The sequence below is a fragment of the Budorcas taxicolor genome, chromosome 11 (assembly GCF_023091745.1).
Source record: "Budorcas taxicolor isolate Tak-1 chromosome 11, Takin1.1, whole genome shotgun sequence".
NCBI classification, from domain to species: domain Eukaryota; kingdom Metazoa; phylum Chordata; class Mammalia; order Artiodactyla; family Bovidae; genus Budorcas; species Budorcas taxicolor.
In genome coordinates, this window is record NC_068920.1 from 108504968 (window position 1) to 108532883 (window position 27916).

The following is a 27916-nucleotide window of genomic DNA, read 5'->3' on the forward strand; positions in this document are numbered from 1 at the left end:
GCAGAGAGTAAGGAGAGTGGCTACATGAATCTGCTGAAAGACACACTTGGAGACATCAGAGTCTTGCTTCCAGAGGGCTAGGTTATTTGTCACTTGGGCTGCTGGCAATAGCCACTTTGTAGCTCAGGAAGCCAAGTGCAAGGTGGGAGGCAAGTGTAACCCTTGCTCTAGCTCCCTAGTGGGCCCCCGACTGACCCTACCCCACCCAGTACAGCCCTTGTGTTGTTGTGTGTTAGCCACTCAGTTGTGTCTGACTGAGTGGACACAAAGTCACTCTTTGTGACCCCATGGAGTGTATCCTACCAGGCTTCTCTGTCCATGGGATTCTCTGAGCAAAAATACCAGAGTGGGTTGCCGTTCCATTCTCCAGGGGATCTGCCTGACCCAGGGATCAAATGCAGGTCTGTCGCATTGGAGGCAGATTCTTTACTGTCTGAGCCACCCGGGAAGCCCCAGAACAGCCCCAGCTCAGCCCAGTTAGCAGTACCCAACTCTGCCCCGTATCTTGGGCACAAAGGAGCCCTGTCTGCACCTTTGCTCCCTAGGCAGTCCCTGCTCATAGCTCTGCTACCCAGTTCCCTGCCCCTGGGACCTACTAGCTCTTGCATCTCACTGACTTGTGAGGAAGGGGAGATGAGTGGGCAGGTTAATCAGGAAAAGAAATGGGACATAAAGTGGCGGGGATTTGGGAGGTCCAGGACCACGTGGTGGGCCGTGGGGATGGGAGGAAGGACGGTGTGGGGAGATGGAATCCACAGGGGCCCTGGCCATGCTATGACCCCAGAAAGTGGCCCGGGGACTTGTGGAACCCTTCCCCAGAACTTACACCTCTCTTCTGGGACCGCCTGAGGTCGGAACCAAGAAGGAACATGCAGCCTGTTGTTTTTGAAGAGCCTGATGACGCTCAGCCTTGAGCTTGGGGGGAATCTCCGACTTCCAGAGCTCTTCTTTGTGGTTTTGCCCTTTGGAGAGCAAGAAGCACGCGTGCTGCAGGAACCAATCATGAACCAGAGGTACACACGTGGACATGGTGTGCACACACATGGCCTCCTACATGGGTACAAGCCCTCCGTGACTGAGCCACCCCCGGTGTGTGGAGCCAGGACCCAGAGCAAACAACGGAGCACGGAGGGTATGTGTGTAAGTGAATCTGCAGGGGCCCTGTGACCACACTCTCAGCTGAAACAGGACAAGTGCTCTTAAGGCTCCAGGAAGGCGGCTCTTTATCACTTTTACTTTGGTGAGGGTCTTCTTGCACGGTCATTTACACAAACTGTTGAGAAGGCTGCCAATGAAATGTGTCCATGGGAAATGGATTTTTCTTCCCTGGGGATGTACACGATGGACATCTGGGCATACATGTGCCTTGAAGAAGGAGAGTGTGTGTGTGTGTGTGTGTGTGTGTGCAAAAGAATCAAAGCTGCTATATTGGGAGAGAAGCTAGAAAAGAAAAACGTGGAACTTCTTGTCACTCATATGTGTGTATACATTCATGCAGTCATCTGATGGTATCACAATTATTTGCTTGTCTATTTGTACACACACACACACACACTTTTAGCACAGCCTGTATTCCACATCAGCGATTCTAAATCACTTTTTTTGTCAGTGATCTAACCCCACTTAATCCAGTAACTCTCAACCTTGCCTGCACGTTGGAATCACTTGGGGAGCTTTTAAAAGTCCCAAGTGCCCAGACCAATATAGCAGAATTTCTGAAGATGGAACTTTGGCATTAACACTTCATGTCAATATTTAATAACCTCCTTAGGTGATTCTAACCTCTTTTGAGGGCTGAAGACTTCTCTGCATAGAAAGTTCTTCTTCCATTCCTCTGCTCAGAAAACTCCTATTCATCCTTCAAGACCTCTGCCCCTCCTCTGCCCACCCTGACATTCCTTCCAGAGTGCTTTCTTATTACGCCTCCCCCACCCCCACGAGGGCTGCCCTGGTGACTCAGTTGGTAAAGAAGCCAATCCACCTGCAATGCGGGAGACCACCTGCAGCACAGGAGACCAGAGTTCGATCCCTGAGTTGGGAAGTTCCCGGGAGAAGGAAATGGCAACCCACTCCAGTATTCTTGCCTGGAGAGAGGAGCAAGAGAGAGAGGAGCAGTTTCATGGAGAGAGGAGCCTGGTGAGCTAGAGCCCATGGGGTCACAAGAACTGGACACGTCTGAGCGACTAAACCACAACCCAACCACCCCTGCTGGGCTGTTACTGTCCCATTCAAGGCCCACTGCAGTGCATGGATGGGACAAAGCCACGCCAAGACCTGGGGCAGGAACTGGCTTACGGGGCTGGAAAGGTGTTAAGAGCCCAGGCTTTGGAGTGAGGCCACCGTGTGAGACCTGGCTTTGTCACTGACCTGCCCTGTCTCCTTCTGTATTCAGGTTCCTCGTCTGTACAACAGGATAAAAAATTCAGTCTCCACCTTATAAACTCACGGTATGGAGTAAATGAGGGACAAGCAGAGAAAGCTCCTCACGTGTTCCTGACCTGGCCTCCTGGTCACTGGTCTAGGCCAGGGCCATGACGAAAGCCCCACCCCACCCCGTTACACATACGCACACACACACACTCATTCACACACTGTTTATTTCTGAAGGACTCTCAACCTCTCTCCTCCCTCTGACTGACCGGCCAAAGTCCTGGTCACCCACAGAGTCCATCAACACAAGCAAGTGTTTTCTTTACACATTGGGGCTTTTACTTCAATTTGAAGCAGATGGTTGAGCACAGATGTGAACAGCTTTGGCCTTGTGAGCACAAGGAAAGAACAGGCCTTGGCTTTGAACATGCCTTCCTCCCCACATTACTGGCCCATTCCCCTGGTCCCTTTCTCCCCTCTGCCCCCTGCACAGCCGTCACAGACCACTGGGCTCCAGGCAGGGCACCATCTTGTGTGTCCTGTCAGGAGGGTGGGCCCCTGGCAAGGAGTGCTGGCCTGGCCAGCTGGGGGCAGGTCACCTCGAGGCAGGTCCTGGGGGTGGGGTACGGGTGCTGCTCCCCCTACACACTCACTTCTCATGATGCTGAGGGCCCAAGAAGGAGCCTGGACCCAGGGAACATGGAAAATCAAGGTCAGAGGCCTGGGCAGCCAGTGGGAGGGAGAGAGGGCCAGGATCTCAGATCCCACTCCCCACAGGCACCCCCAGCCTCCCTCTCACAACCCCTAGAAGGTTTATCTTGGGTCCAGCCAGCTCAGGGCCCGGTGGAGAAAGACAGTTCCAGGTCAAGTCTGAAGTCACCAAACGTCCACCTCTTCCATGAGTTCCTAGTGGAAATGTTGATTCGTCTTTGGCCTGAGATGGGACCCGGGCAACATGAGGAGCAAAGGTCACAGAGCCACAGTGTGGCTTTTCACCGTGGGGTCCTCTCACCCCGTTTGTTCAGTGTCCCTGTTGAATCTTTGGCAACGAATTTCTGCAGCCAGAAGGACGGTGGGCCTCAGGCCCGGGCAAGGCGAAGGCTTTGCTCTCCCCACCCCAGCAGGCAGAGAGCAAAGTGCAAAGTCACCGTAGAGTGGCTGGGGGTGGGGGTGTGGGAGAGGGTGAGAAGGAGGCAGGCTAGCTCTTGTCCTGAGAGGCGGTGGTCTGAGCATCCGGTGGCATCTTAGAGAGGAAGACGAGGCTGGACTCGGCAAGCTCACCTTCTCCTCAAGCTTGACTTGGAAAGAGGGCCCACAGCAGCATTCTCGGGCGAGCCCATGGCTAGTCACTCCTGAAAGAAACAGCCAGTGGGAGGCAAGGGATAAATTAGGACAGGATTAACATATACGCTACCATATATAAAATAGATAATCAACAAGGACCTACTGTAGAGCACAGGGAACTCGACTCAATACTCTGCAATAAGCTATATGGAAAACGAGTCTGAAAAAGAATAGGCATATGTGTATGTATAACTAATCACTTTGCCGCACACCTGGAACTAAAACAAGAGGCAGTCTCCTGCACTGCAGGCAGATTCTTCACCAGCTGAGCCACCAGGGAAGCCCCCGAATCAAACACACTCTAATACAAAAAAAAAAAAAAAAAGCTAAGAAACAAACAAAAAATAAAATGAAATAGCCAAGCTAAAAGGATATATTGTATGGTGCGGGAAATATAGCCAATATTTTATAATAACTTTAAATAGAATAAAATCTATAAAAATTTTGATTCACTATATTATACAACTGAAAATAATATAGTATTTTAAATCAACTATACCTCAACAAACAAAAAGAAACAACCAACAGGGACGTCCTGGTGGTCCAGTGGCTGAGACTTCTTGCTCCCAATGCAAGGGGCCCAGGTTCCATCCCTGATCAGGGAGCTGGATCCCACATGCCACAACTAAAGGTCCCACGGGCTGCAACCGAGACCTGGCACAGCCAAATAAACAAATTTTTTTTTTTTTAAAAGAAACAACCAATGGTCAGAAGTACCCCCCCACACACACTGGTCCTAACTCCAGAAGGCCAGCCTGCACCAGGTGCCTCACTGGTAGCATCTGCTCTTACTTACCCTCACGGCTGCCCCAGGAAGGACCCATATGGCTCAGGCAGGGACTGCATCTTGAAGGGTTCAGTAAGGGATGGAGCCAACATTTGGACCCAGGACTGGCTGCCACGAGAGCCCACAGTGTCCCCTTACTCCCCACCCCACCCCCACTGCATTTCAGAGCCACTGCTGATTGAGTTGGGCTTCCCAGGTGGTGCTAGTGGTAAAGAACCCGCCTGCCAATGCAGGAGACACAGGAGACATAGGTTTGATCCCTGGGTCGGGAAGATCCCCTGGAGGAAGGCATGGCAACCCACTCCAGTATTCTTGCCTAGAGAATTCCATGGACAGAGGAGCTTGGTGGGCTACAGTCCATGGGGTCACAGAGCGTAGGACAAGATTGAATCGACTTAGCACACATGCTGATTTAGTTGGTTTGGGGGATGGGAGGGGGTGTAGCAGGTAGAAGAAGCCCAGGGACCCCTGGTCCTAATACCCAGGTGTGACCTACAATCCCCAGGTCACACCTCCAAGGAATGTCAGCCCTGCCCCTGCCCACAGGAATGGCACCCTCACCTCCTTCTCCCCACATCCTTCAGACAAGATACTACACCAGCAGCCAAGAGGCCGACTCTAGGTGCAGCCCATCCCCCTGCCATCTAGGCCTCAGTGTTCTTATCTATAAAATGATAGTGTCTTCATCTAGTGGAAATAAAATAGCAATGAATTCTGACCTTGAAATTCTAATGCAGAAAACAGATGAGCATGGTTCCGATCTATTTGAATCAGGAGAGGATGCGGGACACGGAGAGAAGGGGACCCAGAGTCTACAGTATTCTTTCCAATGTGGAGCCTGGTGAAGTCTCTGAGAACTCAGGTGCTTTGGGGCAAATTGGAAAACCCTTAGGTTAGACCATCTTTTAGTCCCTTGCAGTCCTGACCTTCAGAAGCTTCACTCTGGCCACTGAACTTGGTGTTGCTCATGAAAAAACTGACCAAAGGGAGGGATTTGCTATAGAAAGGGATAGGAGATGGGGAGAGGTCATAGGGGCTGCCAGGGCTTTAGCTTTGGAGGGAGATCAGAGCTGGTGGGGAGGCTCTCGGGGGCTCCAAGTCCACCTAAGAACACTCAGGAGAACAACCATCCCTTAACTGGGCACGCAAACCCCTAGCAAAGCAGTGCCAAATACCTCTCTCTTGCTTCTTGCAACAACCCTGAACAAACAGCTAAGCACTTATTTTTGGAACAGAACAGCTGTCAGGCACCTCCGAGGTGCCAGGGAACCTTCTCACATCCCCCATCTCAGAGGTAAGTGCTACCTACGAGTTGGCAGCACCAGCATTTGAACCCTGATCGGTGAGTTGGCAGCACCAGCATTTGAACCCTGATCGTGCCGTTTATCCTAACACACGAAGGCAACTCCTGCTGAAAGGGAGGCTTGGGGAGCCGGGCTGGAGCCAAACCACGAGGCTGGAGGGGCTGCTAACCACAGGCCCCGGTAAGCCTCAGGCCTGGGCGGCCGATGGGCAGGCGGCCAAGGCAGAGGCTGGGGCAAGGCTGGAAGTGGGGTCCAGGGAGGGCGAGGGAGCCCCGCCAGGAGGAGGGAGTGTCCTCCGGCTAATAGAGGCTAAGACAGGGGTAAAAGGAAAAGTGAGAGGAGGGAGCATCTTGATGTGGTGAGTTCGGGCTCACATTCTCCGAGCCCATGGTGCGTGCTGGCCCCAGCAGGAATCTGCTTTTTGTTACCGAGTCTGAAGAGGAGGATTAAGAAGCGGAAAGGAAACCCGTGGGGATGGCACTGGGTCTGTGGTCCACGGGGTGATTTACAGCCGCGTCATCCCGGCGCTGGCTGCCTGGGCGGGCCGGCGGAGGACTGGCCCCAAGTTCCTCCCTTGCTCAGTCCGCCTGCGGTCAGAGAAGGCGCGCGAGGCTGGGGCAGCTGGAGCCAGCCCACTGGCTGCTCTGTCAAGGCGCGGCCGCCCAGCTGGGCTCTGTCCCAAGCCATCGCTGGGGCTCTCAGACTCCACGGAAGCCATGGCTACCACCAGCCCAAGGCCTGACCTTCAGTTCTGAACCCCACCCTTTCCCTCGCGTCTATACTGGACCTGCCTTCCACCACCCACCTGGGACCAGGAATCCCACACATAACATCATCCATCCAAGGAAGTCTTATGTCAGCTGGGGCGTGGCGGGAGGAACAACGGGAAGTCTTAGGTGCCAGGACCTTTTCTGCAATTAACCAGCTGTGTGACCTTGGGAAGCTGACGCTCGCTCTCTATGATTTAATTCCTTCACCTGTATGGCAAGTACAAGTCCATGCACGTGGATAAGCACTCCCCAAAGCGTTGTTCTGCAGAGTATGAGCCAGGTGAGGCATATCCCATGAGTTTTAGAAACATCACAGACCTTGGCCCCACCTTGGAAAGTCACTGTATGGGCTTCCCTGGTGTCTCAGCTGATAAAGAGTCTGCCTGCAATGCAGGAGACCCAGGTTCGATCACTGGGTCAGGAATATCCCCTGGAGAAAGTCACAGTATATATGGACATATTAAAAGCTCTGAAAAATCCTGCAGTCAAGAAATGTGTTTGGTTTTATTTACCCAGCATTTTCTTTTGATTGTGTGATTGTGACTGGATTGCGAGGAGAAGAAACTCATTCCAATCTTTCCATTATTCAAGGCTGCCCAAGGGGCTTCCCTGTGGTTCAGTCGTAAAGAATCTGCCCACCAATGCAGGAGATCAATGAGTTTGATCCTTGGGCTGGGAAGATCCCCTGGAAGAGGAAATGGCAACCCACTCCAGTATTCTTGCCTAGGAAATTCCATGGACAGAGAAGTCTGATGGGCTAAAGTCCATTGGGTCCCAAAGAGTCTGACATGACTTAGCAGCTAAACAACAATGAAAGGGCATCTCAAGGAGCCTGGAAGAAAGTCTCAGGAAAGCTTGCAAACCTCAAGGGGCAATCTATGGCCCTTCCCTCCAGGTGCCTGCCAACCACATCACTCGGCCACATCCAGGCCCTGCTTCTTTACTGCTTGTCTCCCCATTGACCCAGTCTCTCAACATCCCCACCCCAAACGCCCAGTGAAGGCAGGCAATTGGTCCAGCCTCAGTCAGATTTCTTACCATGGACCCATCAGCTGTGGCTGAAAGATAGGAGACAAACCTACCTATGCCATCCTTTCAGAAGAGGCAAGGTGTATGTATAGGTGTGTATACACATGCACACACGCAAGAATAATTGCAAATACAGAGGAGAGGGTTGCGCTTACTCTCCACTGTGACGACCACACCACAGACTCCTTCTCCCATAACCCCTGGCCACATCCTGCTCCAGGTGAGAAACACAGCTTGCACCCCATCCAGCTCTGAACTTTTTGTGGGTGGTTGTTTCCACTGCAGCCAAGGCTCTGGGTGTGGCTGGGCAAGGGTTTCATGGTCCTGAGGAGCCTCCTACATGGTCCCTCAACAAAGAAGATGCCCTTTAAATACAGGTTCTGCCTCTCATTAGCGTTGTTGTTCAGTTGCTCAGCCACATTTGACTCTTTGCAACTCTATGGTCTGCAGTATGCCAGGCCTCCCTGTCCTTCACTGTCTCCTGGAGTTTGTTCAAACTCATGTCCATTGAGTCGATGATGCCATCCAACTATCTCATTCTTTGTCACTCCTTCTCTTGCCCTCAATCTTGCCCAGCATCAAGGTCTTTTCCAATGAGCTGGCTCTTCACATCAGGTGGCCAAAGTATTGGAGCTTCAGCATCAGTCCTTTCAATGAATATTCAGAGTTTATGTCCTTTAGGATTGACTGGTTTGACCTCCTGGCTGTCCAAGGGACTCTCAAGAGTCTTCTCCAACACTATACAGTTCAAAAGCATCAAAAAGTCTTACTATCGTAAACTTTAAAAATGACTAGACAAGATCCTTCCCAGGTCCCTTTCAGCAGTTCTGATGTGTGGAGTCCGATCGAGGTGATTTGGTCAGTGTGACAAAGTGGCTGCATTTATCACATTCAGGAATCATCTTTTTTTTTTTTTTTTTTTGGCCACACCTCACAGCTTGTAGGATCTTAGTTCCCCAAGCAAGGATAGAACCTGCAACCTCAGAGGCGAAAGCACAGAGTCCTAACCACTGGTCTGCCAGGGAAGTTCCAGAAATCATGTTTTGATTGTTCACTCATTTGTTGTCAGAACATCAGCTCCACAAGGCCAGGGATGTGGTCTGTTTTGTTGGCTGTTGTAGCCTCAGGGCCTAAAACAGTCTGGACACACAGTAGCATCTCAATAAATATTTGCTATTTGTTGACCACGTGAATAAATATTTCCAGTCACTGCCGTTTTATTTAATGTAGCGATTATGTGCCACAGATAGGTTTCCTATTTCAAATGTGTCATTGGACATTTTGGCTAACTGCGCCTGTAACTGTTGTGAATTCGGGAACCGTATTGCATCTTTCTGCTTTTGTTCACTTCCAGTTTTTAAATTTCTAATTATACCTCCTCAGCTTACTAAGTTTGTCTCTGGCTTTAAGTGGATTGGTTTCCTCAGAGTAATTTTATCACTGTAGGGGCATTTTTAAAACTTATTATTTCTGCCTGTAAGTTGTTTTACCTTTCAAGCACATTTTCAGTCACTTTACTTACTTAACCATGTTTCACTGTTTTCAAATTATACATTTTTTCTATAGATAAGCAATTTGGATACAGCCTTTTATAAGCAGAAAAAGGCATCAAATGGTAATGAAATCCTGAAGTTTTTTTTTTTTTTTTATGGTTCGTCCTTAAAGGAGCAGTCAGATTCCAAATGTTATTTTAACAGTAAAATACAAAAGACAAGGACTTCCCTGACAGTCCAGTAGTAAACACTCCATGCTTCTAACGCAGGAGGAGTGGGTTCAATCCCTGGTTGGGGGACTAAGATCCCACAGGCTGCATGGTGCAGGCAAAACATGAAAAAAAAAAAAAAGAAGAAGAAGAAGAAGAATGAGGCTTCCCTGGTGACTCAGTGGTAAAGAATCCACCTGCCAATGTCCAGTGTAGGAGACATGGGTTCTATCCCTGCTGTGGAAAGACTGCACATGCTGTGAAGCAGCGAAGCCTGTGAACCCCAGCTATCAAGCCTGTGCCCTAGAGCCGTGCTCTGCAACAGTGGAAGGCACTGCAGCGAGAAGCCTGAGCACGGCAGCTAGAGAGTAGCCCCCACCTGCCACAATTAGAAGAAGCCCAAACACAGCCACAAAGACCCAGGGCAAGCAAAAACTGTTCAAATTTATTAATTTTTAAAAAATACTAAAAAAAAAAAAAAGACAAACAGGGAGGGCATCAGAGATGTACACTATCAGGCATTATTTTACTTTCATCTTCGGGGGGGGTGGGTGGAGGGGCAGGGAAAGCTGAGCTATACGGCTTGTGGGATCTTAGTTCTCTGACCAGGGATTGAACCCTGCCCTTGGCAGTGAAAGTGCCAAGTCCTAACCACTGGACTGCCAGGAAATTCCCTATCTTTCACTTTTATGTAAACCAATATGTAGGCTAAAAGGGGATTTTGTGTTTGGTTCTAAATGCTGAATGCTAGGTTTCATCTTGGCCTTAAAGTCAGTGAGGCTCTGGGGCCCTGGGGCCCTGCGCAGGCTGGTTGATCTCTGAGTCTCAGTTTACTCATCTTTAAAATGAGCACGGTAATAGTACCCACCTTTAGGTCAGTTGCAAAGAATCAATGGGACAAGGGAGCCACATGTGCCCAACAGGGTCTGACCCACAGTTGAAGCACCAGTTCCCATTCCTGCAAAGAGCTGGGTCCTTGGGGTGACTCACTGGTGTTTGAAAACATCAAATGGTACCATAGGCTGAAAAGTCTCAAAACAAGTAACCAGAAATAGTCACAAGGAACCAACTGCCATCTTGGCCAGAAACGTTCAGAACAGGAAGCAATAAATCTGTGCATGAATGCTCAGATGCTTCAGTCATATCCAACTCTGCAACCCTATGGACTATAGCCTGCCAGGTTCCACTGTCCATGGGATTCTCAAGGCAAGAATTCTGGAGTGGGGTGCCCTTCCATTCTCCAGGGTATCTTCCTGACTCAGGATCAAACCCACGTCTCTTATGTCTCCTGCATTGGTAGGTGGGTTCTTTACTTACTAGCACCACCCGGGAATCCCAAGATGGTGTGTGCACTAAGTTGCTTCAATAAGCACAATTTTTAAATTACTGAAATCACATTCATAATGAACAAATAAGTGAAATGTGGTATATTCATACAAAAGAATATTAGCCATAAAAAGGCATGAAGTACTGACACATGACAGAACTTGGATAAACCTTGAAAACAATATGCTAGGTGAAAGGATCCAGACACAAATGTTCAAGTATTATATGATTCCATTCACACGAAATGTCTATAACAGGGAAATCTATAGATTTGTGGTTGCCCAGAACTGGGAAGGAGACAGGGACTGCTAAAGCATACGGGGTCTCTTTTGGAGCTGATAAAAATGGTCTAAACTGGGGGTTCCATGGTGGTCCAGTGGTTAAGACTCCACACTGCCAACGCAGGGGGCCCTGGGAGTTCTACTCCTGGTCAAGGAACTAGATCCCACAAGCCACAACTAAAGATGCTGAAAGTGAAAGTGAAGTCGCTCAGTCGTGTCCGACTCTTTGCAACCCCGTGGACTATAGCCCACCAGGCTCCTCCATCCATGGGAAAAGATGCTGAGGCCGCACTAAAAAGAAAAAAGATCCCACATGCTGCAGAGCACACGGCAATGAATATCCAGTGGGCTGCAACTGAGAGCCAGTGCAGCCAAATATTAAAAGAAAAAAGGGGGAAAGAAAGAAAATGCTCTAAATCGGTTGTGTGGATGGCCACATTTTGATGAGAATCCTAGAATCTATTGGATTGTAAGCTTTAAGTGGGTAAACTATAATCTCAATAAAACCATTAGAACTTCTGTACATGTATAGGTAGTACAGGTTAATCGTAGAAAACTTAAAACACAGACAACTAAACAGAAGAAAACCATTCAAGTCACCTCCCCCTCCCCACCCAGAGAAACCACGATAGCTATAGGTGATTGCTCTTCCACGCGCTTTTCCTTTCCTTTTTCTAGTTTTTAATTTTTTTGTTTTTTATTTCCTTACTATTTCCATTTAAATTTTACTTCTTTTATTTTTGGCTGCCCTGGATCTTTGTTGCTGCATGGGCTGCTCTCTGGCTGTGTTGCACGGGCTTCCCTTTATGGTCGCTTCTCTCGTTGTGAAGCACAAGCTTTAGGGTTGTGACACCCAGGCTTAGTCACACTGAGGCAGGTAGAATCTTCCCAGACTAGGGATAGAACCCATATCTCCTGCATTGCAAGGTCAATTCCGAACCATGGGACAACCAGGGAAGTCTTAAGGGGGCTCAGTGGTAAAGAATCAGCCTGCCAAGCAGGAGACACAAGTTCAATTCACGGATCAGGAAATCCCCTGGAGGAGGAAATGGCAACCCACTCCAGCATTCTTGCCTGGGAAATCCTATGCACACAGGCGCCTGGCAGGCTACAGTCTGTGGGGTCGCAAAGAGTTGGTCACGACTTAATGACTAAATCACCACCACCACAGTTGATTTACAATGTTGTATTAATTTCAGGTATACAGCAAAGTGATTCACATATATATACATACATATTCTTTTTCAGATTCTTTTCCATTGTAGATTACTACAAGATATTGAATATAGTTCCCTGGGCTATATGTCCTTACTATTTATCTATTGCATACAGTAGTGTGTATATGTTAATTCCAAACTCCTAATTTATCCCTTCCCATTGTTTTCCCTGTTAGTAGCCATAAGCTTGCTTTCTATGTCTGTGAGTCTGTTTCTGTTTTGTAAATAACTTCGCTTGTATCACTTTTGGATTCCACCTATAAGTGATATCATATGATATTTGTCTTTCCCTGTTTAACTTACTTCACTCAGTATGATACTCTCTAGGTCCATACATCCACACACTTTTCCTGTGCTTAGGCAGACCTGTATCAGATTTCTTGGGAATGAAATCAGCTTGCACAAACCATACCGCAAGCGGGTGTTTGTGTTTTCTCGAACATTCCAGCCCATTCATCTTTGCATTTGGCAGACCTGCTTCCACATCTCCAAGGGGCCTAGCTCTGCTGAGGTTATTCTGGGCACATGCAGAGGCCTGGGCTTCTGGCCTCCACATTTCCCAGGGAACTGGAAGCAGGTATGGTTCAGCCCACCCCCAGCGCCTCCTGCCTCGCCTGGCCCGGGCGCCACGAGTGACAGGCAGGAAATTTATGAGCAGTTGGAGCTGGCTGCTGTTTGCTGAGGGCGGGAACATGGTGTGAATCAAGGATCACACTGTGTCCTGGCTAGGAGGACTCTCAAGGTCTTAGAGCTGCAAAGTGATGGCCAGAGCCCCTTGTGAGCCGGAGGACTCCACCTAGGGACCATGAACTGGGGGGAAAAATTCATCTACTCAACAAAGATTTATTGAGTTCCTCCTGAGTGTCAGCTCTGTGACAGGCACTGGAGTTAGAGGCCTTGTCCTGGGGCAGCTTATAATCTAACCCCAGGGCAAAGCTGAAACCACCTGTGGTGTAGTGGCTAAGTCGTGTTCGACTCTTGGAGACCCCGTGGACTGTAGCCTGCCAGGCTTCTCTGTCTGTGGGATTTTCCAGGCAAGAATACTGGAGTGGGTTGCCATGTCCTTCTCCAGGGGAATCTTCCCCACCCAGGGATCGAACCTAGGTCTCTTGAGTTGCAGGTGGATTTTTACCAACTGAGCTATCAGGAAAGCCCACTGAAACCACTGTTGCTGGTAAATGCTGTCTAGTCACCTTTCCCCTGTCCCAACAAGCTGCACACCAGAGGAGTGAATTCAATTGTCAGGGGCCCTGGGCTGTAGGATGCTGTGACTGTCTGTGATACAAGGAGGCCAGGTCAGGAGCATGTCTTGGTCCAACAGTCCAAACTCCTTGCTGCTGGGACTTTTCCTGGTGGTCCAGTGGCTAAGACACAGTGCTTCCATGCAGAGGCCCTGAGTTCAATCCCTGGTCAGGGAATTGGATTCTATATGCCGCAACTGAAAGTTCACATGTCACAACTAAAGGTCCTGTATGCCGCGAAGAAGATAAAAGATCCTGGTGCCTCAACTAAGACCCGGCACAGCCAAATAAATAGATACATATTTAAATAAATAAATAAGCCCCTTCAGATTGAGGCCAATGGATGTGTTCAGACCTCAGGGTCAGTCAAGCACATACGGAAGAACTTTCCTAGTGGTAAGAAACAACAAGGGTTACCATGCTAAGCACAGGGGATCCCTCCTGGGCTCAGATGCTAGAGGCGGTGCTGGGACGCAGGTACCAGGAGCAGCTCTGAGACATCCCCATGCAATCCCCCAGGCCCCCTCTATCCTGGTTACAGCCTAGCTTCCAGTTACTCCTGCCCACAGAAACAGAGACTACAGGAGGGTGGGGCTCTGCTGGTCGCTGTGTCCCCAGTTCAGACAGTGAGGCACCAGATCCACCTCACTGCAGGCTGGGGACATGTGTCTCCCTTTGAAGCTTCCAAGAGCTTCACACCGACTTCTCCTCTATCCTCTGTGCTCGAGTTATGGTTGGTGCAACTGCCATCGCCTGCCCACTCACCCCACACAGTGCCACCATGAGCTCCTGAGAGAGGAGGCCAGGTCATCCTCGGCTCCCTGTGTCCCCAGACCTGGGGACAGAAGTCAGCGAATCCATTGACAGAGGCCTCGTCTGGAACCCACCACACTCCTTTGCTGTTGTACGGCCCTTGGGAGGTGGCTGTTGTTGTGCCCATTTTACAGATGGGAAAATGGAGGCCCTAGGTCACACGCTAGGATGCAGCAGAGCAAAGCAGAGCCCTAAGCCCCTATAAGGTTCAGCTTCTTCACCAGCAAAGAGGACTAGAAAGTCCCCAAGCCATCCACCCAGCTGCTACCTCCTTGGTTCTAAGGAAATCTCAGCCTTCATCTACTGGGGCCTAAGTGAAGGTGGCTGACCACGGGAGGCCTGGCACTCCCACAGTCAGGCCAGTGCTAGGAGGGAGCCCGTGGTCCTGCAGGGGACCGGCAGGGAGACCCCAGGCCCCATCATGCTGATGCCTTCTTGGGCTTCAGACCACGCTCTCTGGCGGCCAGGCTCTGCTTCTGTCTCCATACTCGGCCTGTGTGTCTCTGTGCCAACTCTCTCTTGACTGCCCCTCTGTCTCTCTCTCCAAGTCCCTCAGCCTGTCTGTCTTTCTTGGCCCCCATCCCACCCCACCCCACAGTACAGGGCGAGGGTCAAGCTGGCCTGGGTGAGGCCTGAGCCCCAGCTGCTGCAGCCTCCCATCTGCTTCCCATCCTGGGAGAGTGTCCAGCCAACTCCACTTGGCTGCACACTGCTCTTCGAGACCCCAGAAGCACAAGGAGCCCCTGACCTTGCCCCACAGACAGGCTGGAGGGGAGCAGACAGCTGGGCAGACAGGTGGCCCAGCCAGGTGAGGAAGGTTCTGCTCCCTGGAAGCTTCCCATGGACCCTGACTCATGACTCTCACATGATCCGCCACCAACACTACACACACACACACACACACACACACACACACACACACACATCCCCAACCACAGTGTCAGGGATCCAAGCACCCTTCTGCACATCTCTGGTCTCCCCTCCCCAATCCTTATAGCAAATTGACAGCAGGAGTGATGGGGCACCAGCCAGACAAGTGAATCCATGCCAAAGTGCCAGCCTGCAAACCTTTGCAAAGCCCGCAGCCTGCAAGCCTTTGCAAAGCCCACAGCATGTCTTTAGGAGACCCTCGGTAAGAGTCTAGCTGTTGATATTTCAGGATGCGTGGAGGCAATAATGGGGTGGCTGGGAGAAGCCGTGAGGCCCTGGACAACCCAAATAACCAAATGATTTCTGTAAAAACAGTGTCCAAACCCCTCCTCTGGCCCTTCTTATTGTCCCTAAGCCCCTTACATCTAGACTCTGAAGCTACCATGGGATCAAGGGAGGGTTGGGGCATCTCTGATCAGGGCTCTTTACTCACCACCACCTACTATCAGTGACACCACAGAGGTTCCAGGAAGAAAAATGTATGTTTCACCCACACATGTACACATACACACTTAAATGCACACAGAGACACCCCCGAACGCACACCACCCCTATTGAGAGGCAAGGCAGCATGGTGGTTAGATGTGGCTATGGCATCAGACGGACCCTGTGTGAAGCCTTACTTCCCCGTTCTACCAGCTGTGTGAATCTGAGCAGTTACTTAACCTCTCTGCGCCTCTGTTTCTCCACCAGTAAAAGGGTAATAATAGTAGTCTACAGTCTGAGGTTGAAGAGAGGATTAAAGAACACAATGGCTGGAATTGGTGATCCAGTGGTTAAGAATCTGCCTCCCAATGCAGGGGACACAGGTTCAATCCCTGGTCCAGGAAGATCCCACATGCCTTGGGGCAACTAAGCCCAGGCGGCACAATTACTGAAGCCCGTGTGCCTAGAGCCTATGCTCCGAAACAAGAGAAGTCCCGCTTGCTGCAGCTAGAGAAAGCTGGTGTGCAGCAATGAAGACTCACCCAGCACAGCCAAAGATTAATTACTTTTAAAAAAGAACACAACGGCTGGGAAGCCAAGCCCTTAGCGCTCGGCAGCCACGTGTCAGTGCGCACATGTGTGTATGCGTGTGTCTCCCCCATTTGCATGTCAGTTGACCACGACAGGAACTGCGTCTCCCCATCAGGTGACCAGGGCTCCGCTGGGCGCACCAAGGAGATGCCCATGGGATACCGTGGAGGACTGCTGGAAACAGCTCACTTGCTTGGACTTTCACGCTTCCATTCATTTGGGGAACACTTTTTGAGTGTTCAGACCATGCCAGGCTCCATTCAGAGCATGTGAGTGTCCCACGGTGAGCAAAACACACAAGGACCACCCCCTCCACCCGCCCTAGAGAAGCAGCCCCGAGCTGAAGTGAGTTTCCCTAGAGAAAGGAAGCGCGTATTTTCTGTGCCCGAACGGCTTGGACAGGTCCCAGTTCTTGATAATTGATGCACTTCCCTGCATTCTCCGTCAGATGCTACTGGATGTACTTTGGCTTCCTCTTGACAACTCAAGGTCAAGCCCGGGGAAATCAGCCTACAGAAGACCCTCCAGGTCCCGGAGGCTTCTGGGCCCTTTACCCTGACACCGAATGGCTCCATGCCTCCTGGCTCTTCTGAGCCTCTGGTGTTGCTCTTTTTGTTCTTCCCACACCATCGGGCCACTGGCTGTGGTTCTGGGGGCTCTCACTGCACCTGCTCCAGGAACTGGCCTCCCAGCCCTTTCTGCCCGGCTGCTCTGACCTGGGACACCAGGAAGTCATGCTCATAAGAGCTGTCCGCAGATTCAGCACAGTGGGCTCAGAAGCAGGGCTCCCCTGTGAGCTTTCCCGTCTGGCCTCTGTGTTACTTACCCCGAGTTCCAAAGGGTGGGGCCTTTGTCAGTTTTGTTCCCCAAAGTGACCCAGTACCTAGGACAATTCCTAGCACATAGTAGGAATTCATTTATCCTTGAAGGAGAAGGTGGGATGATTTGAAAGGACAGCATTGAAACATATAAGTACCATATGCAAAATAGATGACCAGTGTGAGTTCGACGTATGAAGCAGGGCACCCAAAGCCAGTGCTCTGGGACAACCTAGAGGGATGGGGTGGGGAGGGAGGTGGGAGGGGTGTTCAGGATAGGGGGACACATGCATTTCTATAGTCAATTCAAGTTGATGTATGGCAAAAAACATCGCAATATTGTAAAGTAATTATCTTCCAATTAAAACAAGTAAATTTTTTAAAACTATTTAAATAAATGTAAAGGGTCCTTCAAGCTGGCTTCATCTTTTTGTCCCCATATAGAGATACAACAAATGACGAACCACAAATGGATACATGTATGTGTATAGCTAAGTCCCTTCTCTGTTCACCAGCACCTATCACAATGTTGTTAATGGGCTATACCCCAATACAAAATAAAAAGGTTAAAGTCTGAAGAAAAATAAAAGAACAACGGCATGTAGTGGGTTGGCCAAAACATTTGTTCAGGTTTTTCTCCACGATCTTACAGAAAAGCTGCTGAACTTTCTGGCCAACCCCAAGTATGCAGAGGAGGAGGGTTCTGCCCCTGGGTGCGCAGGGCTAAACCTTTGCAAATAAGCACACTGGCTGCCACCCACACCCTCTGTGTGTGTGGTGGGGGTGCTGGTGGGGAGAGTGTCAGGAACGCCTCGCTGTCCTGAGGGCGGAGGCAGAGTAGTTCTCAGTAACACCTTGTCACTGCTCTCTGGGCTGTGGGTGGGGTCACTGGGCTGCCCCTGTGCTCCCAGCTGCCTGGCTCTACCCTGCCTACTACAATGGAACCCCCCTAAGGGCTCCTGATCCCTCGGAAAAAGAGGGAGATTTGAAACCTATAAGTTCCGGGCATCTCCCCAGTGCTGGGAACTCAGCCCACCACGTGTGAGGACCTCCATCTGACTCTGGCAGATAGTGACTACTTATGCCCAGCAAACCTGTGCATGGATGCACACACAGCAGAGGGACAGACCTGGTGTCCACTGCCTAGCAACCCAGGGTAAGTCACGGGATGGGGAGGGGACATGTGGGCTCCCTCTGCTCACCTTTGTAATGGACAGCAGTGACCTCTAGGAACACCAGTGACTAACAAGCTCATCCAGCTGATGAGGCCCTCTCGTGGCCATCATTGCCTTGAACCCTCCTCACCCGAGGACATCTCTAGCCATGTCTTAGAAGAAAGCAAAGCTTGGAGAAGGCCCAAGGTGAAAGAGCTCACAAGCGGCTGGGCTGAGACTCAGACTCCAGCCCCCCAGCTTGAGGCCCTGCACTGCCAAACCTCTCACCTTGGGAGAACAGGGGCCAGTGATGGTCTAGACTCAGGAGTGCCTGTTTCACAGAAGTGGATGAGCCTTCCTAAGTCTTGCCCGGCCACCCGGTTGGATGGCCCTTGGCGACTTCACCCCCCTAAGTCCCAGCCTCCTCATCTAGCTCCGTTAGAAATGTGGATTTCAGGAGGTCCCTGCAGGACTAAAGAGGACAAGAAGTGTGAGAGGCTCTGCACACTGCAAAGCACTTGCAGACTGATGAGGCCACCAATGGCCTGGCATGGCCACCTCGGTTCTCTGGGCCTCAGTGCTGCGCAGCGAAAATGGGCTGCGTCCATGCTCAGTCGCTTCAGTCATGCCCAGCTCTTCGTGGCCCCATGCAGTGTAGCCAGCCAGGCTCCTCTGTCCACAGTATTCTCCCGACAAGAATACTGGAATGGGTTGCCATTTCCTTCTCCAGGGGATCTTCCTGGCCCAGGGATTGAACCTGCATCTCCTGCACTGGCAGGCGGGTTCTTTACCACTAGCACCACCTGGGCTACCGGCCCTTAATTTGGGGAGCTGCAGTGAGGAATGGCAAACTCACAGAGATGAGGTTCTGGTACTGTGGTTATGGTTATGACACTGTTTAGCCTCACTGGGAAGAAAATCACTCTGTCACAACTCCAGATCAACTTTTGAGAGATTAGCCACGTGGCTGTTGCCCTGGCTGCCCTCCTAGCTGAGAGGACCTGATGTCCTCCTCTGTTTCAGGGAGAGCACCCCCTCTTTCAGCCTGGGTAAGGGATGTCTGGAAAGGATTGACTGAACTGGTGAGGAGACAAAAGCTCTTACTGGCAAGGCCCTGCCCTGCCTTGGATGTAGTATGTGGATGAAGTACTCAAGTGCTGTGGCAGCCATTGTGTAGCCATGAGGTAAAGACCAAAAATGAAGCCGAAGTCTCAGCATCACCAGAGCCTTGGAGCCAGGGAATAGTTACCTCCCTTCACCTTTCCTAACTGTGAGAAACAGGAGCCCTGTTAGTTTAAACTGCTGCCTGAGGAGTCTCTGTGATCTAAAATGCAAAGCTTTTCTCACTGATTCAAGCCAACAAGATCCAGAATTCCCCAAACAGGAGCCTGGGAGGAGCCCAGGGGCACTTCCGTGTCTGTGTCTTGAAACCCCTAGCTGGTCCTTCCTACAGTCTTAGCCTCCAGCCCAGGAACATTCAGCCCCAAACGTGTGGATTTTCATGGAAGGAATGCTGTGCATTATTTAGTGGGTGGGGCTTCCCTGGGGCTCAGATGGTAAAGAACCTGCCTTCAGTATGGGAGATCTGGGTCTGATTCCTGGGTTTCGAAGATTCCCTGGAGAAGGGAATGGCAACCCACTCCATATTCTTGCATGGAGAATTCCATGGACAGAGGAGCTTAGCAGGCTACAGTCCATGGGGTTGCAAAAAATCAGACATGACTGAGCGACTAACACACATACACACGTATGTGCCGGAGCTGGGACACAAAGATGGAAGGGCTCACAGTCTAGATAGATACATTAAACATACACTGTGTAATGTAATGTAGTACAGGGGTTTTTTTTTTAATTGGGGTATAATTGCTTTACAATGTTGTGTCAGTTTCTGCTGTACAATGAAGTGAGCCAGCTATATGTATACATAGATCCTCTCCCTCTTGAACTTCCCGTCCTCACCACCCTGTCCCACCCCTCTAGGTCATCATGGAGTACCGAGCTGAGCTCCCTGTTATAGAGCAGCTTTCCACTAGCTATCTACCTTACACATGGTATCGTGTACATATGTCAATTCACAGTATAAAGCTTTAATATCACATAATTTACCAGGTAACAAATTATGTAAAAATGCAATATAATGACAAAAAACGAGCTCTAAAATATTACATCATAGAGGATCACATAATATAATATGTTCTATCAAAGTGTATCACAGGATGCTTGCCTGAATTAGACTTTACTCACCCCTGTGTAAGGGCATGGAAGTGGCCGTGCTTTGGGGCCCTGAGGAGGCTGCGGTGGGGGTCAGTGAGGGCTTCCAGGAGGAGCTGAGCCTTCCAGCATGAGCAGGAGGTGGCCAGACAGACAGCAGAGAAGGGCATTCCAGGCAGAACGGACAGTATGAGCACAGAGGCCAAAAATAGCCCCTCTGGGTGAGGAGTTCCATGTGGCTAGAGTGTAAATTGGGATAGCCAGAGTGACCGGCTGGAGCCAGGTCACTTGGGGGGAGGGGCAGGTGCCTGTGGGAAGCCCCTGAGGGGTCCCAAGCAGGACAGGGAGGCTGTCACACCTGGCTCTCAGCAGAGCTGCAAGGAGGGGCTCAGGTCGGGGTGAATCGAGCCAGGGAGGAGCCAGGCAGTGGGGCCCCAGGTCGCCATGAATTCTGGGCAGAGAACAAACACCTTGAAGGCATGAGAGGCTCCCTACTTCACCCTCTAGAAACATTTACACCAGGAGGTCAAGGAAGGCAGCGATCTATACTTTCCCCTAGAATAGGTCTGCCTCCGGTCTGTGGGGGCAGGAAGAAAAAGGATGACCAGCTTGAGGACAGGTGGGGAACTAGGGCCTGCTGGCGCTCCCTGTGCCCGGCTGTCCATTGTACCAAGGGCAGGGGCTCAAGGCTGGGCAGTGGGCAGGACAGGCCTGGTCACTCCAGTGGGAGGGCAGTCTTGCCCCCCTGTCCCCTGCCTCTCCCTGGTCCTCTCGAAGTCTCTGGGCTAGAAAGCAAGCTCTGGTCACTGGACAGACCACATCATCACCAGAGGCCTGGGGCCAATGGCCACCCGTCCTTCCCCAGGCCCGCCTCAACTTTGGCCCCACAAAGACCAGGAGACACGAGAGGAAAGGCAGAGTTCACAAAAGCATTTCACATCCTTTGTGCCACTGACCCCTGGAAAGACAGGGAGGCAGACTGGCATCTCCCGGATAAGACAATGGAGCTAAGCCACCAGTTACACAGCCCCCAGGGCAAAGCTGACACCAGCCTCAGCATCCAGACCACACATCTGCCCGCCCAGGCCTCAGCAGAGATGGGGGAAATCAGCCCACACCCAGCCCTTCGGATCAGGAGATCAACTGCCCTGACATTGTGATAAGTCTCAATATTTTGTCCTGCGGAGCTGCCATCTCTCCAAGTGAAAATGGGCAGAGAGGAGAAAGGCATACCGACCTGAGTAAAGTGCAGATGAGAGAAAAGTGAAAATGTAGTCACTCAGTTGGGTCCGACTCTTTGCGACCCCATAGACTGTAGCCTGCCAGGCTCCACTGTCCATGGGATTCTCCACCAAGAATACTGGAGTAAGTAACCATTCCCTTCTCCAGATCTTCCCGACCCAGGGAACGAATCTGTGTCTCCTGCAATGGCAGGCAGGTTCTTTTACTGTCTTAGCCAAAGTGCAGATGAAATGCCCTCCAGAGCCAGAGCCTCACCTGATGTAGGAAGAGCCGACAACCCATAGCAGTATGGAAGACAGGATTTTTCCACTGCTGGGGTGAAGGGTGGCTGAGTTTCTGGGTCTCACGGAATAGTGTGGGGGGCAGGCAAGGAATAAAGGTTGGTAGGACTTGAGAGAGGAAAGAGGAAGCCCCCAGTTCCCTGCCCCTGACCTGTGACACCCCCATGCCGTCACCAGCATCTGACACCTGGGGAGGGGTCACTGTCCCCACCTCCACCTGGTACCCTGGGCCTGACTCTCAGCTCCTCCTCAAGGGTCCAGAGGGGTCTGAGGGAGGCAGACAGGCCTTGCCCTCTCCTCTCCTCCCCAGTGCCGGCCTCCCAGCGGCCAGTACTCCCCCAGCACCCCAAGGGCCCCCGATGACCCTCCCAGGAGGCGCCCAAATTCCAGGCAGACATCTCCCAGAAGTTTCTGGCAGCAGCAGCAGTTCTTAAAAAAGGCTTCATGTCATACTGCAATCAGCCAAGGAGCCCGGCACTGGGTGTTTCATTAATGCAGCTCTTCTCCCTAAGCGTCTCCTTCTGATGAGATGGTGGGGGTCTCTGCACCCTCTCTGCCCTCCACCCTTCCTCCAGTTTATGATTTTCTGCTGCCCTGTCTGCACCATGCCCTCCCAGGCACCTTCTTCCTGCCCTGTCTCCTCCAGCCAAGGTTTTACAAAAACAGTCACTTCTAACCATCCCCAATTTTTACAGCTTAGAGAACAGGAAAAAAAAAAAACAGTCGGGCATCGTCCAGGAGACTTAATGAGGTGGCCTTCAGGCACCTTGGAGGAGCAAGAAAAGTCACAACTGGTGCAAGAAGAGGAAGGAACAACATTAAAAGCAAACAAGGGGAAACGAAATAAAAAGCAGAGATAAAGAGTCGGGAGAAAACTGCGGCGCCTGAGAAACAGGGATTCCAGCCGCCAACTTTTACGGCGTCCAGCCCTGTTATTCATAAGCGAGTTTCCTCTCTCACAAAGGACCTTTTGCACGGTTTTCCCTGCTGCCTCCAAACCAGCTGCTCGCGCTGTTGTATCGTGAGTGATGATGAGGCTCTGAAAGGGTTTTTTGGGAACAGATGGCCAGGGGAGAGCTGGGGAATGTGCCAGCAGAGGGCTGGGCGGGCTGCCAAGCCCTGCGGTGACTGAGTGCTTGGGCTTCCAGCTCGCGTGCTTTCCCTGCCCTCTGCCCTCCGTGGCGCCAGCAGGCCTTCCCAGCGAGCGCTCGGAACATCTGGAGTCTGGGGCTGCCAGGAGGGGGGGCCGCGGCGGCCGGGCGGGGGACCCTGTGTTCCAGCGGAGCTCCCAGGGCTTCGCCACCAGGCCTGCCTCGCGGAACAGCTAATCAAAACCACAGCGCCCGAATGGGAACCAGGCGCGCTCCCAGCTGCAGCCAGAGGCCGCCGGGCGACTTAACCTGGTGTCAGGCCTCGCTGGCGGCGGCGGCGCTGGGGGGCGCGGGGAGGGTGGGGGTGGATCGGGGCTGCTGACACCCCCACCCCCAGACCAGCCCACACCCCCTTCACCCCCAGCGGCGGAGGGCTATTGGCTCCCCGCGTCTAAATGGAGTTTCCACGCGCTGCAGTCGCCGCCGGACTGCTTACATAAGAGCTGTTGCTCCCCTCACCCACACCACAAGGTCCTGTACCCCCATTTGCTGGGGGTCTCCCGGGGCATGGGCCACCCTGCTGGGCGGTACGTGAACTTTAGGGCCCTAAGAGATTGGAACCAAAGAAACAAAGCGACTCCACTGCTTCTAGCGCAAGACCTTGGGCAAGTTACTGCACTTCGCGGGGCCTCAGTTTCCCCTCCGAGCAACGGGGGAAGTGATGCCAAAGTGCAGGGGTAGCAAAAGGGGTAGAGACAAATTATGGGTGGTGCTTGGCACCCAGAGGGCGCTCCCCACCCAGTCAGTGTGGTCTCTGGTGTTCATGTGGTGGTGTTCACTCAGTCATGTCCGACTCTTTTGTGACCCCCATGTTCTGTAGCCCACCAGGCTCCTCTGCCCATGGGAATTCCCAGACAAGAATACTGAAGTGGGTTGCCATTTCCTTCTCCAGGGGATCTTCCCAACTCAGGGATCGAACCTGCATCTCCTGCTTGGCAGGCAGATACTTTTACCGCTGAGCCACCAGGGTGAGTCTGTTTAACAGCATTATTATCACGTAAAACCACAGGTTACTGCTTGTTCTCTGGTATGAACCCATGAACTTTGAAAGCCCATGAGTTTCTGGGCTGGTGAGATGCTCACCCCCTTTAAGGATGCAGGGCCAGAGCTCTGCCCTGAGCGCTGGACAAACAGAAACCCCCCATTCAGAACGATTTGCTCTGGTCATTCATCCCTTCTCAGCACTGCCTGTTCCTGGGATGATCCTTCCTGGGGCTCCATATGAAGCTGTTACCTTGTAGCTGTAAATTCATGAGATTTCCTTCCTGGCACTGAGAAGAGGCCAGCCCTTTCTCCTACGGGATGTTGTTGAAGCCTTCCAGCAAGGCGGCAAGGAAGGCATGGAAGCTCTGCCTTCACACGTGCGAGAACAGGGGCTCAGAGAAGTTAGGGAACACACCCAAGGCCACACAGGCAGAAAGTACCAGCGCCAGGACTCAAACCCAGGTCTCCAGAGCCAAAGCCTACTCTTCGCCCACTCTGTGGTCTTGCCAACGATCTCCCTGTTGTATGTGCCTTGAAGTTAATGACAGCAGCACAGAAACTTAAAAGAACTGTAGGGTTCTCTCAACCGACCCCCCACCTATAGCATCCTGGATGGGGGACCACCAAGTCTTTCAAGCGGTTTCCAGGGAGTACCCTGGATCAAAGCGGTGCTCCAGGGGCTTCTCTGAGAGGTAGTGGCTTAAGCGTTAGAGGGGACTTTCCACGGTCTCTGTGATTTTCTGAGTGGGAGACTTTGCTTCTTTCTCACCGTCAGAGACCCTGAGTTTTCATTCACACACAGTATAGAGGGGAGGAGGGTGGGGGTCTGTGAGTGAGGGGAGGGGAGGGGGAGGAAGTGAAGGGAGTGTGAAAGGAGAGGGGAAAGCAGCGCCCCAGCCTCTTCCCCACCTTGGGACCACCCGGGGAACATCAGACGGCCACGTCCTGCGTTCCAGGGCAGACAGCTCCAGCCTAACCTGGGAGGCTCTCTGGCCAAACGAGCCCTCCAGCCCAGTGCCTGCCAGCCCTGTGGACTCACGGTGTCAAATGTGAGAGGGGAAACAGCAGCTGAGAGAATGCTCCACGTTAGAACAAACAGCTGGCGACAAACGTCTATGTAATTGGAATGCCAGAAAAAATAAATTGCATCCATTTTTATGACGAGAAGGGAATTTGATGGTGGTTTCCCACCACCCCCCTTCTTTCCCAGCAGAGAGGGGCTCCACGGGCTTTCAAAGCACATGGTATTTAACTCAGTAACATGGCCCAGAGGATGTAGAGATAGAACCTCCTCTCACCACCCCATTTCCATGCAGGGGGCAGGACAGGGAAGCAGCAGAGGGCCCCCCCGGCACCTCTTACTGGCCAGTTCCTTAGGCCTCTGAGCCTTGGATTCATTGTTCCTGGGACAACACCAGGCTTCCCAGATGGCGCTAATGGTAAAGAACCAGACTGCCAATGCAGGAGACATAAGAGATGTGGGTTCGATCCCTGGGCTGGGAAGATGCCCTGGAGGAGAGCATGGCAACCGATTCCAATATTCTTGCCTGGGGAATCCCATAGACAGAGGAGCCTGGTGGGCTACAGTCCACAGGGCTGCAAAGAGTCGGACATGACTGAAGTGACAGCATTCACGCACAGGGGACAACAACAGTCTCCACCTTGAAGGGATGGGGGAGGGAGGAGTCAACGGGGTGATCCGTCGGAAGTACTAAACACCCAGCACCATGCCTAGCATGTGAACCAGGCTCTAAGAACGTCAGGTATTGTCAGTACTCTTGTGGTGCACTGGGGTCCCAACAGTCTCTGTGAGTGATTTTCAAATCTGTGTGAAATGCCTGTGATGGGCAGAAGGGAAGGGAGCAAAACACATTTAGTCATTTAGATAGTTAAGGGGCTGAAGCGACCTCAGCTCAGCAAGTCTGACCAGAAAGGGCCATAGCAATCACTTCCGGGGTCAACTCACCTTGGAGGCGTAGAAGCCAAAGCCCCAATAAGGGTGACCATACATGCGACAGGGGGACAGAGCTCAGACAACGCCACTCAGTGGACACTCTGGGGACACAGGAGGCACAGGAATTGTGGAGTTGCTGTCTCCCACACTTCAGGGCTCAGGAACAGTCCACAGAAACAGCAGGTCCCTCCAGGTCTGCGGCCTGGGCTCAGACACCAGACAGAGAACACTCTCGGCTCCCACTGACCCCCTAACCCCAAAACCAATGTGCCATCTCAGCTTGCCCCCAGCACCAAAACATAGAAGTCTGCACCTGAGATGTCCTTCCAAAGAGGAGTGCGACTACCCTCCAAACTGCCATCACCACCAAAAGCACTCCCTGCCCAGAAAGCAGCAGAAGGGGGATGACGCAGATCTGATGGAGCCACACCAGCCTTGGCCCCTCTTCTGGCTGAAGACCGCCCACAGGTGAGGAGCAGCCTCTAGACTTGCAGAGCCCACCTTTCCGGTCCAGCTGGCACTGACAGCTACAGTCACAGCCTGGGGTCACCAATCATTGCCCAGGCAACTGGTACAGCCCCAAGCTCAGCACACCATGACTGATTTTTCTCTCTGTGTGTGTCCATGGGGATTCTCCAGGCAAGAATACTGGAGTGGGTTGCCATTTCCTTCTCTGGGTGATTGTCCCAATTCAGGGATCAAACCTGAGTCTCCTGCATTAGTAAGTGGATTCTTTACCACTGAGTCACTGGGGAACAGCCCCGAGGCCTGTGAGCAACTTGGTGGGGGACAAGAACTTACTGGTCATTCATCATCAGGGCTTAAACTATACCATCAACGTTAGTAGCTGCTGCTGCTGCTATTACTTTTGTTGTTGCTATTATTATTGTTGTTATTGTTGCTATTATTTTATTCAATAGCTTCAAATCACTGGAAGGCAGTGCCCTAGATTGTAGGAAACTGGTCCTCTCCTATTCCGAGGTCCAGCAATGCCGATCCAGCCCAGGTGTGGAACAGCTCTGCTGCTCTTTCTTCCCCTCCTCCTCAGAAGCTCCCAGGAGTCGCTGCTTTAAAAACAGGAGCTGCGGAAACATGGCCCAGAGCCAGGTGCTTAAGGCACATTATCTCCGGCTGCGGCCGGAGTCGGAGCTGAACTCTGTGGAGCCGAACTCTGTGGAGCCCTTCCACTCCTCCCACCTGTCTCTCAGCTGGGCAGCCTCCGATGCACCTCTCTGCATGACTGGGGCTTCCAGAGGGACCCTGGATCCTCAGAGTCACATCCTGTGAGGCCCAGAGTTGGAGGACTCACCAGTCAAGGAATGTGGGTGCCCACCTCAGCAAGGCAAGGCTGGGGTGGGCAAGGGTGTGCTTGGGGCCCAGGGGGTAAGTCAAGTTCACTTTAAATCCTATTCTTAACACAGGCCTGGAGGGACAAGGCAGTTTATCAGCAGACACAGAGCACAATCTCTCAAGGAGGCATCCTGGAAAAGGGTCACCCAGCCCCTGGGGCACATGAACTGTGAGGGAGCCACCCTTGAGTGGGACCGCTCAGGGTGCCATCGATGGGATTGCTGGTGATCATTTATGGAGGACCTCCTTTCAGCTGGTCGCTTACATCAGAATGTTTTTTAGTTTCCTCCTTTCTTTATCCTTCATTGGAATGTAAGCCTGACTCACTTGCATCCCCAAACCCTCAGGTCGCCCTGAGTGGCTGCAGGGGATGGGTAACAGGGGCTTCATCTGAAACCCCCACCCTCTGACACCCCACTGCATCCACATGCTCTGTCCACAGAGATTGTGTGTGTGAGTGCTCTAAGTCACTTCAGTCGTGTCTGACTCTTTGTGACCCCATGGACCGTAACTCCTCTGTCCATGGGGACTCTCCAGGCAAGAACACTGGAGTGAGTCACCATGGCCTCCTCCAGGGGATCTTCCCAACCCAGGGATAGAACCAGCACCTCCTACATTTTCTGCATTGCAAGCAGATTCC

At 51.8% G+C, this 27916-nt stretch overlaps 1 protein-coding gene across 3 annotated transcripts in view; it reads right to left on the bottom strand.

Annotated features, from left to right (window-relative positions):
- Positions 1 to 2686: 2686 nt before the first annotated feature.
- Positions 2687 to 27916, bottom strand: part of ATOH8 (atonal bHLH transcription factor 8) — a 41121-nt gene continuing 15891 nt past the window's right edge. The window contains exons 3-5 of one of the 3 annotated variants that reach the window (XM_052648090.1): positions 5221 to 5366; positions 4214 to 4368; positions 2687 to 3722 (exon numbers count right to left, since the gene is read on the bottom strand). In XM_052648090.1, coding sequence (XP_052504050.1) covers positions 4215 to 4368; positions 5221 to 5366 — 300 coding nt within the window. In that variant the 3' untranslated portion in view covers positions 2687 to 3722; position 4214. The remainder of the gene's footprint in view (positions 3723 to 4213; positions 4369 to 5220; positions 5367 to 27916) is intronic. The other 2 variants (XM_052648091.1, XM_052648092.1) reach the window with 2 other exon arrangements.